Source organism: Podarcis muralis, chromosome 2, assembly GCF_964188315.1.
Source record: "Podarcis muralis chromosome 2, rPodMur119.hap1.1, whole genome shotgun sequence".
Taxonomy (NCBI): domain Eukaryota; kingdom Metazoa; phylum Chordata; class Lepidosauria; order Squamata; family Lacertidae; genus Podarcis; species Podarcis muralis.
Genome location: NC_135656.1, coordinates 125,133,469 through 125,146,579, shown reverse-complemented (window position 1 = coordinate 125,146,579; position 13,111 = coordinate 125,133,469). Strand labels below are relative to the sequence as shown.

The 13,111-nt window shown below is 50.7% G+C and overlaps 1 protein-coding gene across 1 annotated transcript in view; it reads left to right on the top strand.

Moving 5' to 3' along the window:
• COL11A2 (collagen type XI alpha 2 chain) overlaps positions 1-13,111 on the top strand; it is a 103,513-nt gene that overhangs the window by 20,075 nt on the left and 70,327 nt on the right. The window contains exons 2-6 of the mRNA XM_077923418.1: positions 3,447-3,614; positions 4,567-4,777; positions 9,053-9,215; positions 9,305-9,445; positions 12,836-13,093. Of these exons, the coding sequence (XP_077779544.1) occupies positions 3,447-3,614; positions 4,567-4,777; positions 9,053-9,215; positions 9,305-9,445; positions 12,836-13,093 (941 nt within the window). The remainder of the gene's footprint in view (positions 1-3,446; positions 3,615-4,566; positions 4,778-9,052; positions 9,216-9,304; positions 9,446-12,835; positions 13,094-13,111) is intronic.

Genomic DNA, 13,111 nt, shown 5'->3' with positions numbered 1-13,111 from the left:
CATGGGCTTTGAAGACACTCAAACTCAGGACACAAGGGAGAAACGTGCTAAGAGGAAGGCACGCTTGGCAAATCAACTCCTGCCTGCAAACCAGTGTCCCCACTGTGGAAGGACGTGGGGATCCAGAATTGGCCTCCACAGTCACTCCTTGTTAAGGCTGCGTTTATGGAAGACAATCTTACTGCCAGAGATAAAGAGAGTGATGTGGGTGACCTGCCGTCCACCTTCACGGTTAGACTGCTGCAATATTTGGAGATTCTTCCTGCTCCAAGGCATCCCTGGGTTCTGCTTTGGCTTCTCCATTGAGAAAAAGGAAGCTTTTTGTTTCCAGAGAGCAGCCAGGAGTTCAGAGGCTGCCTCCCAGTAAATAAATACAGGCCATGCCAGGGCTTTTGGCAGCTGGCAGATTTGTCCTCAGGCCGGGTACCTTCAAAGCACGTCCAGAGCTCATGAAACCTTGCCCGGCTCTCGTGATGCTGAAACTCACCCACACCCCGTGAAGCTGAAAGGCCTTGTTCACGCAGAACAGTGTTAGCCTATGGAACCTGCTGCCACTAGAGAAGACTATGGATGGCTGCTAACCAAGGGGGCTGTGCTCTGGCTCCACAGTCCAGGGTAGCAATGCTTCTGGATCCCAGAAACCGCAGCCGGGCAGAGGGTCCTTGGGTTCGAATCCTGCTTGTGGGTTTCTCTCTCTCTCTCTCTCTCTCTCTCTCTCTATATATATATATATATATATATAATCTTTATTAATTTAAATTACACACATATACAAAGAATTTACAATCTCATACTACAAAAATAAAATTAAAGAAAAAAGAATCAAGAAAAAAGAAAAGAAGAAAATACAGAAAAAAAGAAAGAGGAAAAAGCATTTACATGCATAAAAAACCTTAATCTTAATAACCAGGTAAATAAAAAAGACTTCTGATAAAAATATTAAAGAATATAAAACTGTGCTGGGGAAACGACGACAGTATAAACAGTACAATGAGAATGATTGGAAGACTCGTTTTTGTGGGTTTCTCGTTGGGGGGGGGGCATGTGGTCGGCCGCTGTGAGAACCAGATGGGCCACTGGCTTAATCCGGCAGAAATTTCTTGCGTTTTTATGTTGTGCACTAAATATCTTCCTTGACTGGGTGAAAGACAGAGAGAGAATGCAGAAAACTAACTTACTGTACAAAGGGCCACATGTACAGCTGTTGCTCCACCCACTTTTGCCTCTGGCCTCGCCCACCACCACCACCAGCCCTTGAAAGGTTGCCTCGAAAGGACGGCGGCCCTCACGTGGAAAACAGCTTCTTACCGGCCTTACAAGGCCAACCCCACTTACCTGGGAGCAAGCCCCATTGCACTCCAAAGGGCACCTGCGGCACCAGAGATTCTCAGAGGACTGGAATAAATATCTGAACTATTTGAAAAGCCATTGTAATAAACAGATTACGCTAGTAGGATTGCAAGACGTCTTGTAAGGAGGACTATGCGGAATATTGCAGAGAAGGTTATGAAGAGAATTGTTAGTTAGGGATAATTGAAAGTAATAAGGAATTTAAGGAATGTAGATTAAGTGATAAAAGTCTGAAAAAACTTCAGATGTGGTTGATGGAAGTCCAAAACGTTGTATAAGAGGAGAAATTATGTTATATGATTGTTGGGAATGGTGTGTGTGTGTGTGTGTGTGTGTGTATAACAAAACCAAAGGACACACTAACAGCAATAATAATTTATTATTTATACCCCGCCCATCTGGCTGGGCTTCCCCAGCCACTCTGGGCAGCTTCCAACAAAATATTAAAATACCGTAATGCATGAAACATTAAAAGTTTCCCTAAACAGGGATGCCTTCAGATGTCTTCACATTCCAGTTTGTCAGTGTCCTTCTTGAACTGTGGTGCCCAGAACTGGACACAGTACTCCAGGTGAGGTCTGACCAGAGCAGAATACAGTGGCACTATTACTTCCCTTGATCTAGATGCTAGACTCCTATTGATGAGGCCCAGAATTGCATTGGCTTTTTTAGCTGCCGCGTCACACTGTTGGCTCATGATGGGCAGAGCTGGGGTGGCAATTTTAAAACATGTTCTTCGTGGCCCTTTCCCTAAAACTAAGTGGCCACAGCGGAGAAGGCGGTTTGTGCCCAGTGGCTGGTTCTGTAATCTCACCTACGGATAAAAGGATAAAATGGCAAGATAATAATAATCCTAATAATCATAGGAAGCTTGAAAAGAATAATAGAGTTGGCCATTTAGTCCAACCCCCTGCAGTGGAGGAATCTTGCACCCCAAGTAGGACTCGAACCCACCACCCTGAAATTGAGAGAGCTGTGCTCTACTGACTAAGCTATACTGATTTGTGAAAGATATTCCACGGTGATGTATTCACATCAGCTCTCTAAATCACCGAGTCAGTCTGGTCTAAGCAAAATAATCTGCCTGCCGGCTGTCAAGTGGCAGGGAGTTCCAAAGTGCGTTGGTGCTGCCACACTGAAATAAAGACCCGGTTCTCACAAATACGGAACGGGTCTTGCGTTGAAGGCCCCGCTCCGCCTTCATGCATGTGGATTTCGAGCAGGCAGCACTTCTGCAGGGGCCCAAATTCTGGGATGGCAGTGCCTCCACCTGGCAGCTCTGGGGAGGGCAGGTGTGACTCTCCTTGGAGGTTTTTAAGCAGAGGTTGGATGCTTTATCTGAGATTACAAGGCACACACCCTGCGGCCTCTTGCGTGGCGCGTGCAGCTGCCTGTCCGCTGCGTTTCCTCCTCCCTCCACTTCCCTCTTTCCTCGCTGGCGTGTGCCCGGCGTCCGCCTGGCCGGGATCCACCTCCCAGCGCCAAACAAAGACCCCTTTTTCACGGCCCGGAGAGAGGAGATCGGAATGCCGATTGCTTTGGGCACACCTGAGATGCCAGCCCTCTTTCTGTTTCCATGCAGCCTCTTGGAGGGCCCCACATTTAGAGGGGGGAGGGTGTTGTTCCACGGGGGACCCCCTCTGTGGCACGCTGAGGGGGCAGCGAAACTGGGAGGGTCGAGGACTGGACCGTGTGGGTTTGTGAGGTAGCGTGGTTCAGTGGTTAGAGCGCGTCAGGCACGACCGTGTGAATGAGGAGGCGGCGGCTGTGCGGAGCCTGTGAAAACTTTGTCCTTGGATGTTAAATCAGATTCGCTTCACCTTTCCCTCCCGACCCTCCCCGCTTGGCTGAGCCGCGCAGGGTTGCCACCTTTCCCGACTGGCTCTGCTCCTGTGCCAGTTTGGCCAAAAGCAGCAAGATGAGCGGGAGTGGGATATTTGGACCGGGCCAGCAGGCTCTCCTGAAAGCAGAGGAGCAGGGCCAGGGGGAAAAGTTGGCAACTTTAGAGCAGCGGGAAGGCTCTGCATGGGGTGAGGGGGGGCGGCAGGCAGGCCAGTTGTGTAACCCCCACATTTCCCCTCTCTTCCCTCCTGCAGCCGAACCGGTGGACGTCTTGAAAGTGTTGCAGCTGCAGAACCAGCCCGAGGGCGTCCGCAAGACCACGGGCTTCTGCCCCAAGAGGCGCTCAGGATCGGGGCCCGACGTGGCCTACCGGATATCAAGGCAGGCGCAGATCAGCGCCCCCACCCGGCAGCTTTTCCCAGGTACGCAAGCGAAGAGTGTGTGTGTTGTGGGGGGGCGAGTTCCCATCACTCCCCCACAATTTAGCCCAGGAGGCAACACTTACTTTTGGTTCGCAGTGTTTGGATTCCAAGTTGTTTGAGTACCAAGGCGTTTGAGAACCAAGGGACCGCTGTACTTTAAATGTGCCAATGCTTCTCGTAGCTTAGACCCAGCCAGGTGGGCAAAGTATAAATAATAAAAGTTATTATTATTATTATTGTAATAAACGAAAATCTGCCCTCATTCCCTTATGGGGGACACAAGACCCCTTTTAGAGTCCTTTGTGGGTTCTCCATCGGTTGGAGAGAATGACAGAGGCCAACCAGAGAATATTGAGAAGCAAAGCAGCTTGTAAGCCTGATCTTTATTGATCTGTTGCAACAGGGTCCTCACTCCCCACATGCAGGAGGGAGGAGGAACCCCAAACAAAGGTGTGCCCGCCCTTATATAGACATTTTAAATTCCCTGCCCTGGAGCTCAAGACCACCCCTCCATACATCATACCTACATCACAGAAAAGGCGGTCTACAGCAGAAATCTGAGTGCGTTGTTTATCGCCTGTCTGGCAGGTTATCTGATAATGCCTGATCTGATTGCCTTTCCTGGTAGTCTGTCACCCTTTGAAATGGTGAATACTCAATTCCTGTAACAAGGAAGGTTTTCTTTTCACCTCCTCCCTCCTTGCAGAGAAAACATTTGGTCAGCTTGGGAGTCAAAAAATGGTTTCAGGGCGGTCTTCCTGGGCTGCTCCAGACATGTGGTCCCCATATCTATGTACGTGCTTCCTTTGTACATTTATGAACATTTATTATATAAGACCTTAATTTTTTTATTTCATTCTTATTATGTGGGGAGACTCCAAAACCATCCCTTTTGTGGGGTTTAGTAGGTGCTGCGGAGCCCTCCTTAAACCCTCCCCTCTCCCCCCCCCAGGCAAATTCCCAGAGGATTTCTCCATCATGGCCCTGGTGAAGCCCAAATCCGGACTCCAGGCGTTCCTGCTCTCCATCTACAACCAGCATGGCACCCAGCAGCTGGGCGTGGAGCTGGGCCGCTCCCCCGTCTTCCTCTATGAGGACCAGAGCGGGCGCCCTGCCCCAGAGGACTACCCCATCTTCCGAGGGGTCAACCTGGCCGACGGCAAGTGAGTGCCCTCCCCTTCCGGCTTCCTTCTCTGCCCCCTCCATCGCCCCACTGCAGGGGGAAGGCCTGTGCTTTGTCATGATCCCTGGTGCGATTCCCGCATGGCCCGGGGTTGGGCTGGATGACCCTTAAGGGGCCCTCTCCAACTCGGTCATTCCACGATCCTTTGATATTGTGATTAACACATACAACACATGACAATTACAGAATATAAAAAACAAAAATGAAACAAAAACTCAGAGGATCGTGTCCAAATACACCAACAGAATTCGCCAAAGTGTGTATGAGAAAAGCACCACAATTTTAACAAACACCAAATATAATGCGAAGTAACATCTATTGCCTGGGTTGTTGGCCACAAATAAATATATCTATATACTGCACCAGCAGCAACTATGGTCTACAGGAGTTTATACATAAGCAAGAGGCGGGGGAAAGAAAAATAATAATTAAGATTTGTGCTTTATACAAACCATTGGGCTCTTGCTCAACCTGAAATTTCTGTGTCAGTTTTTCCAGCAATGTTTTTTGCCAGATTGCCCTATGCCTCTGGTCCGGAGTCAGTCACTGCAATGATTTCCGTGTCCTGGCAATGGTCGTTCTTGCCCCCCGCGGTTATCGGATGTGTTACGAGTTCTTTATTTCTAATTCGTGAAATATCCTGACACATTTGCAAGAAACCGATCTTTAGAGACCCACATGTTGCGACTCTCTGCCCGTCGACATTGAGCAGGTGCCTTCGCTGGACTCTTTTCGGCCCCTGCTAAGAACGGTTTTGTTTGGGGGGAATCGTAGCGTAGGAAAGAACCTCAAGGATCATCTAGTCCAGTGTTTCCCAACCTTGGGCCTCTAGCTGTTTTTGAACTACAATTCCCATCATCCCTGACCACTGGTCTTGCTAGCTAGGGATGATGGGAGTTGTAGTCCAAAAACAGCTGGAGGCCCAAGGTTTGGAAACACTGATCTAGTCCAACCCTCCCTGAAAGAGCTGCTGCCAGTCTGTGTAGACAATACTGATCCAGAGGGACTCCTTGGGAAGCGTCTTCCTGTGTTTCCACGTAGACCAATGTTGGCAGGTGTTCTCATCTGGTTTTTAGTTTATCAGTTGACTCAAATTATTTTTTGAAGGTTCAATATAGTTGTTCATTCTTAGCTGTGTTTTCCTGATAGCTCCATCGCTCCGTTCTTCTTGTTAACATTTTTTTTCATCTTCTCTTTACCACCAAGCAGCATATACCATATTTTTCGCTCCATAACACGCACCTGACCATAACACGCACCTAGTTTTTAGAGCAGGAAAACAAGAAAAAAATATTCTGAACGAAACAGTGGATGTATGATTTTTGTGGTTCATGCTGTGGCCACAGACATGTGATCTGACGGTTTGGGGTAGCCCAATGCAAAAATCCTGAGGATCCATGTGGATCTGTGCTTTGTAACCACATTTTTGCACCATTGCGGCCCCACGCAACAGTGGGTGCGTGATTTTTTTGGTTCAGGCTGTAGCCATGGACATGCTATGTGATCTGATGGTGAATTTGGGGTGAATTTGGGGTGACCCAATGTAAAAATCCTGAGGATCCATGGGCTTTTACCTCCCCCCTCCCAGGCAGCCTCCTTTATCTCTAGCGTCCCTTATCTCTCTCCCCGATCGGCAAATGATCAGCGGCTTTGTTTCAACACCCACTTCCCTCTTTCAAAAAAAGAAGAAGCATGATCTGCTTTTCTCCCCTGGGCAATTCGGCTCCAGCGACCACACATTCACTCCATAAGATGCACAGACATTTCCCCTTACTTTTTAGGAAGAAAAAAGTGCATTTTATGGAGCGAAAAATATGGTAAATTCTGAGAAATACAAGGTGAAATAAATTTGTAGGCCCCACTCGGCACCTTCGAACCATAACCCGGGTGGGAGATTCACCCTGCGAGTTGTAGTATAGAGGCTCACGCCTAATTCTCTGTCGGTCAGACTTTATTCCACGATGCGTGGTTGGCACCTGTCTCGAGAGGCAATGGCGTGCGTTTCCATACTACAACTCCCAGGGTGAATCTCCCACCCGGGCTATGGGAGACTCCACGCTGGAATTGTGTAGGGTTTGCTCCCGAGCCTTGTTTTCTCCCGAAAATATCCCGCAAGGCAGTGGAGATTTAGGACCAGAGTTTTCCTTCTCCTAGATGGGCTCCTTTCCTCTACAACCTGGGCAGAAACCGCCTTCTTGTCCGTTGGACCTGCTCATGGCCGCAGCATAATTTAATAATAATTTCATTATTTGTACCCCGTCCCATCGGACTGAGTTTCCCCAGCCACTCTGGGCGGATTCCAGCACACACAAAAACATAATAAAACACCTAATGGTTCTTATCACCCTGAGTAGTACTGAGTTAAAAAACAAAAGAGGAATGCAAACGGGTAAAATTGATGGTCACTGCAGCCAGACAGGTTATAGCGAGTAACTGGAGAATGCAGAAGAGCTAGGGGTGAACCAATGGAGGAAAAAACTGAATAATATTATAATTTTAGAATACCTAACTGTGAAGAAAGGGGCGCGGGTGGCGCTGTGGGTAAAACCTCAGCGCCTAGGACTTGCCGATCGTATGGTCGGTGGTTCGAATCCCCGTGGCGGGGTGAGCTCCCGTCGTTCAGTCCCGGCTCCTGCCCAACTAGCAGTTCGAAAGCACTCTTAAGTGCAAGTAGATAAATAGGGACCGTTTACTAGCGGGAAGGTAAACGGCGTTTCCGTGTGCTGCGCTGGTGCAGGCTCGCCAGAGCAGCTTCGTCACGCTGGCCACGTGACCCGGAAGTGTCTCCGGACAGCGCTGGCTCCCGGCCTCTAGAGTGAGATGAGCGCACAACCCTAGAGTCTGTCAAGACTGGCCCGTACGGGCAGGGGTACATTTACCTTTAACTGTTGTCAGGGGCTCAGGAGCAGAGGCACAGGGGAGAGAGGAAATGGAGAGCGAAGGGGAAGAATCTGAGGGCAGCGGAGGGGAGAATGACAGTGACCCGAGAGATTCCATGAGCCTCTCCAGCGAATCAGAAGATTCCCAGAAGGGGGCGCCGATGGTCAGGGCAAGGGGGGTCCCAGGGGGGACGCACCAGAAGCAAGGGGCCAGCGGGGACTCCCAAAGCAGCAGCGGAAGATCAGGACCAGCTTCCCCACCAGAGCGTAGTGGGGGGGAAGAGTCCCATGGGTCAGAGCCAGCGTCTCCTCCAGCAGGGAGGGAAGAGGAGTCAGGGCTGACCACGCCTCTATCGGAGAGTGGGGGAACGGAGGGGAGGTCAGATCCAGCTAGCCTCCCCGAAGGGGGAAGCAGTGACAGGAGCAGTGTAACGGTCAGGAGGAAGGTGGCCGGCTGGGCGCGCGCGCCAAGTTCGAATGTACAGGCGCGCGGGACAGCAGAAAACCCGGATTGGGAACCAGGTCCTAAAGCCCGCCGGAGGGAGGGGGAAGACTCAGGGGACTCAGCGTCAGAAGAGTCTAGGAAGGGCAAAACCCCAGCAGACAGGCGGACCCAGAGGAGGAAAGAACAAGGGAAGAGGTGGAGCAAGGCTAGAGTCTTAAACTGGTGTCTGGGGGGAGGAGACTCAGACGGAGCTTCGGCGGTCTAGAGTTTGAGACGTAGAGCTGCGCGCCGTGGCTGTGAAAGCGAAACTGAGCTTCAATAAAGACTGTTTTATATAACAACGAACTGGCGTTGGTCCTTTGTGAGCTGGGACCTAGGGCAGCTCTGACAACTGTGAAGATACATAGAATGAATGAAAAGGTTTAAGGTCAGTGAGAAATAAATAAACCTTGTGGAAGGAGGATTGTTAAGGTATATAGAAGTGTACATATGGTTAATTTGACTATGTTGTTATTGAATATGTATATTATTGAATATTGTATACCCAATGTATCAGCTGCCTGGGGGGTTTCACTGTTTGTGTTTTGGTGGTTGGTAAAAACTAAAATATTTTTTAAAAAACATAATAAAACACCAAACATTAAAATCTCCCCTGTACAGGGCTGCCTAAGTTCAGGTGTCGCCTAAAGGTGTATTGTTACTTATCTCCTTGACATCTGAAGGGAGGATTTCCCAGAATAATAATAATAATTTTATTATTTTATCATCCTCCCATTCTGCCAGTGGTGCATTTCAATAAAGTCGAGGGAGTCCCAAACTGTAGGTGGCGCCACGCTGAATATCGGCCCTTCTTATCCACGTGGAACTGGCATTATTACTCCATTATTATGCAGTTCTGTGACTCTGCGATTCCCCCCCCCCCTCTATCCAGGTGGCACCGGGTGGCTCTGAGCGTCAGCAAGAAGCAGGTGACCTTGATCCTGGACTGCAAGAAGAAAGTGACCCGCCCTTTGCACCGCGGCAACCAGCCGGCCATCGACACGCGCGGCATCACCGTCTTTGGAACCCGCATCCTGGACGAGGAGGTCTTCGAGGTGGGCGGCCTTCTCCGCTCTCTCCCGCTGCTACTTCGGCCTGCGGGTGCCGGGCTCTTCAACCTCTTCCTTTGGCTTACTCCCCGCAGGGTGACATCCAGCAGCTGCTCATCTCCTCCAGCCCCCAAGCAGCCTACGACTTCTGCGAAGACTTCAGCCCCGACTGCGACGTGAAGGCCGCCCAGAAGCCCCAAGCGCAGGAGGCCCAGAGGAACCCCAGCAGACCTGAGGTGAGGTGAGGGGGGCGGAGGAGCCGGGTTCCAGGAAAGGGGTCCACGTCCCACCCCCCTTCCACCTCCTCAGCATCCTTGCTGGGCAGTGGGAGTTGGGGGAAAGTCTGTTTGCTTCTGGGAGGAGGAAGCCAGGAGGCGGTTCTGTGTTCGAAACACAGTCTGAACCTTCACCTGCCCTCCTGGGAGGGCGGTTGTTGTTGAGGACAGACAGGTGGGGAAGTGGCGACATGCTTCTAACCAATCCCAAAGGCATAGCTGTCAACTTTTCCCCTTTCTTGCGAGGAATCCTATTCAAAATAAGAGAATTTCCCTTAAAAAAAGGGAAACATTGACAGCGATGCCCAAAGGCTCCTGGTTCAAGGTTGGGCCTTCAGAGAGACCCCCGCCTGACCTCTGGGAGAGACGGATCTGTGCGGACGAGGGTCCAACTCTGTACAGAACAGCTTCCTAGGACGCTAAATCTGCCCGGACTGTGCCAGGAGAGGGAAAGGAAACTATTTTGCAGACAGCGATGACGCAAAGGAAACACCTTTTCCACGTGCCAGATTCTTAAGGTCAACCGGAGCGAAAATCCGCCTCACGTCTTCCTTCTTCGGGGAATTTTCCACCTTCGTTCTGACTCAGGGCGTTTCGTTGATTCCTTGTTTCAGAGCAAGGCCAGGCTCCCCTTTTGGCCAGCCCAAAGATGGAATTGCGGAGTCGGAAGGGACCCTCTGCGGTCATCTAGCCCAACCCGCTTCAATGCAGGAAGCACAGCTGAAGGCTCTGGGGTGTTTTACTGTTCTCGCTGGCACTGCAATTTCGCCTCCTGGCAGTTCCTAACACCCCCTTTTGCCGGTGGATCTGGAGTGCAGGATTGTGTCCATGTTGCACCTGAAGGGGAAGCAGGTTGCTAACTTGGGGCGATTATTGAGAACGTTTTTACATATTGGTATTTGTGTCCAAGGTGGCGCTGTGGGTTAAACCACAGTCTAGGACTTGTCGATCAGAAGGTCAGCGGTTCAAATCCCCGTGATGGGGTGAGCTCCTGTTGCTCAGTCCCAGCTCCTGCCAACCTAGCAGTTCAAAAGCACACCTGTGCAAGTAGATAAATAGGTATCGCTCCAGTGGGAAGGTAAACGGCGTTTCCGTGCGCTGCTCTGGTTCGCCAGAAGCGGCTTAGTCATGCTGGCCACATGACCCAGAAGCTGTACGCCGGCTCCCTCGGCTAATAAAGCAAGATGAGTGCCGCAACCCCAGAGTCGGTCACGACTGGACCTAATGGTCAGGGGTCCCTTTACTATTTTGGAGGACTAGCAATGAGCTCCCCTCCTCGTAGTGGTGAAAGGGCAAAAACTCTCTCACACACCAATTTGAGCACATTGTTGTCCGTTGACAACTTGAGCTGTGATCCCTTCATTGAAGGGCTGGACTCTTAGGGTTCCTTCCAAAACTGCAATTCTATGAACTTTTGGGAACATTTCAGGTGGTGAGGCTGCCATTTGATCAAAGAAATCTTATTCCATTAGCCACCTGCTGCATTTTAACTGACTGATTAAATCTGCATATGCAGAGTGAAAAATAATCCCTCGCGCCCCCCCTTGGTGAAAGAGGCTCCAGTTTCTACCACCTGCATTTTTAAGCAGCTTGGTTAATCCAGCCAAAGGTTTTTAAGTTGATCAATTTAACCAACTAATTGACAGATCAGCTTTGCAGGCCTGGTGAATTATCAGTCTGGAAGCGGGTAAAAACTGGATTCCCTCTCAAATCGTTTTTTTTCCTTTTCCTTTTTGCAGTTTCTTAGGATTAATTTTCCCTCCCTTGTTTGCTTTTCGGGGTGGGGGGTGGGGATGATCAGTGCCACTGAATCCTCAGGAAAAACGCCCCCCCCCTTGCTGGTGTTTCGAAAGGCTGGGGCGCAGGAAAACCCTTGCCACTTCCCCAATCCAGTAATTTTTGGAGTTAAAAAAGAGAGGAGAGTGTCTTCAGGGAGCTCAAAGCCCCCAATATTGCACCCCTCATTTTTAGGAGCACCCTGCACCCATCTGTGGGAACGGTTCTCAACCGCTGGGGGGGTTTGGCCTTCTGCCCCCCCCCCCGGGACTGGCGAATCTCTGCAGCCGTTTATGGTTTTTTTGTTCTGTTTTTGAAGAAACCGCTTCTCTTGCTCTCCCTCAGTACTTTGGTGAGGACCTGCAGGACTATGACGCCTACCCCTACTATTACGGGCCTAGCGAGGGCGGATTGGGCCCTCTCTCCTCCGCGCCTCTGGGGGGAGCCAGTGAGCAGGTAAAGGGAGTGGCGCTGCGGTGCTCCTCCCAAGAAATGTCCATCCGTCCGTCCGTCCGTCCTCGTACCCGAGTCTTGTCCTTGTCATGTGGTTGTGGAATATTCCACCTGTCTGTCTTGTCCACCTGTCCATCAGTCCATCCATCCGTCCATTTATCAATGTCTATGCATTGCCTTGCCTTTAATTTAGCAACTTGGGGGGCAAACCTGCCCCCCCCCCCCGCCGCTAGTTTCGTCCAGAGATGAACAGCCAAGGATACAGTAGAGTCTGGGGATTTATCCAGGCAGATTGGGGGAGTGTGGGTTGGGAAATAGCCATTGGTGGAGATTGGCAGGATCATGACCATCCTTGGGTAGATAATAGCTGAGTTGCAGGCAAACATTATTATTATTATTATTATTATTATTAAATGCTGCAATGAATGGTGGAGTTCACTCGCGGTTGCGCTGCATCATATCTGACGTAGTCCATTGGAAACAGCAGACCCCATGGTGCAGCGCGGCCGTGGCTGAAACCTGAACATGAGGGAGCACCTGGGGCAATGTGGAATCGGTGGGCTAGTTGCAGTGAGGAAAACCACAATCTTATGGGTGGGTTTTCTGCAGAAATCTGTGGAGCTCTAGGCTGTGGACTGAATTCATTCGGAACCAACAAAATCAAATCAAATCATCATAATAAGAAATATCCTTCTGTAGTTCCTATGCTACTGGAAGGCTGTGAGTATTTACTTGGAAGTGGGCTGGTTCAGGAGAAACACTAAACCATAGTTTAGTGTGTGGAGAGCACACTCTGCCCCAATTTGGCCACAAGAAGCAGCTCAGAAGTTTTTTCTCCTGTGTTTGGTGAAGCCGTGTTGCTGTGTTTTCCAAACCCGGGGGGCAAACCCCGCTTCTCCCACCTTGGAGGCAACTATGCTTAGTGGAGAGGGCAGCTTCAAACCGCAGTTTACGAAGCTCTTCCGCTGACGGTGGTTGGGATTAACCACGGTTTAGGGTTTGGCCACCATGTTTCTCATTTGCTTTTGCTTCCTGCTCCTCCCCTCTTCCTCCTCCATCGCCATCTTCATCACCCCGCCCTCTGTTGTCGTTTGTCCTCGCCGCCCTCCTCGCCGCTGCCAGAAACCGGCCAAGGGGAAGCCCCCCGCCAAGCCCAAACCGAAGCCGAAGCAGCCCCAGAAACGCCAGCTCGCCAGCACGGCACCCGCCTACGCCGCCAAGACCGGCCCCAAAAACGGCTCCAAGTACCCCGGCAACGGGAAGTCCGGCGGGAAGGCCGGCAGCGCCAAGGCGACCACGAAAAAAACCCCGGGCAAATCGGGGGGCCAGGCCCATGCTGGCGCCGTCGGAGCCCGGAAGCCGGGGAACGGCTACCAGCAGGTAGAGCCACAGGGGAGG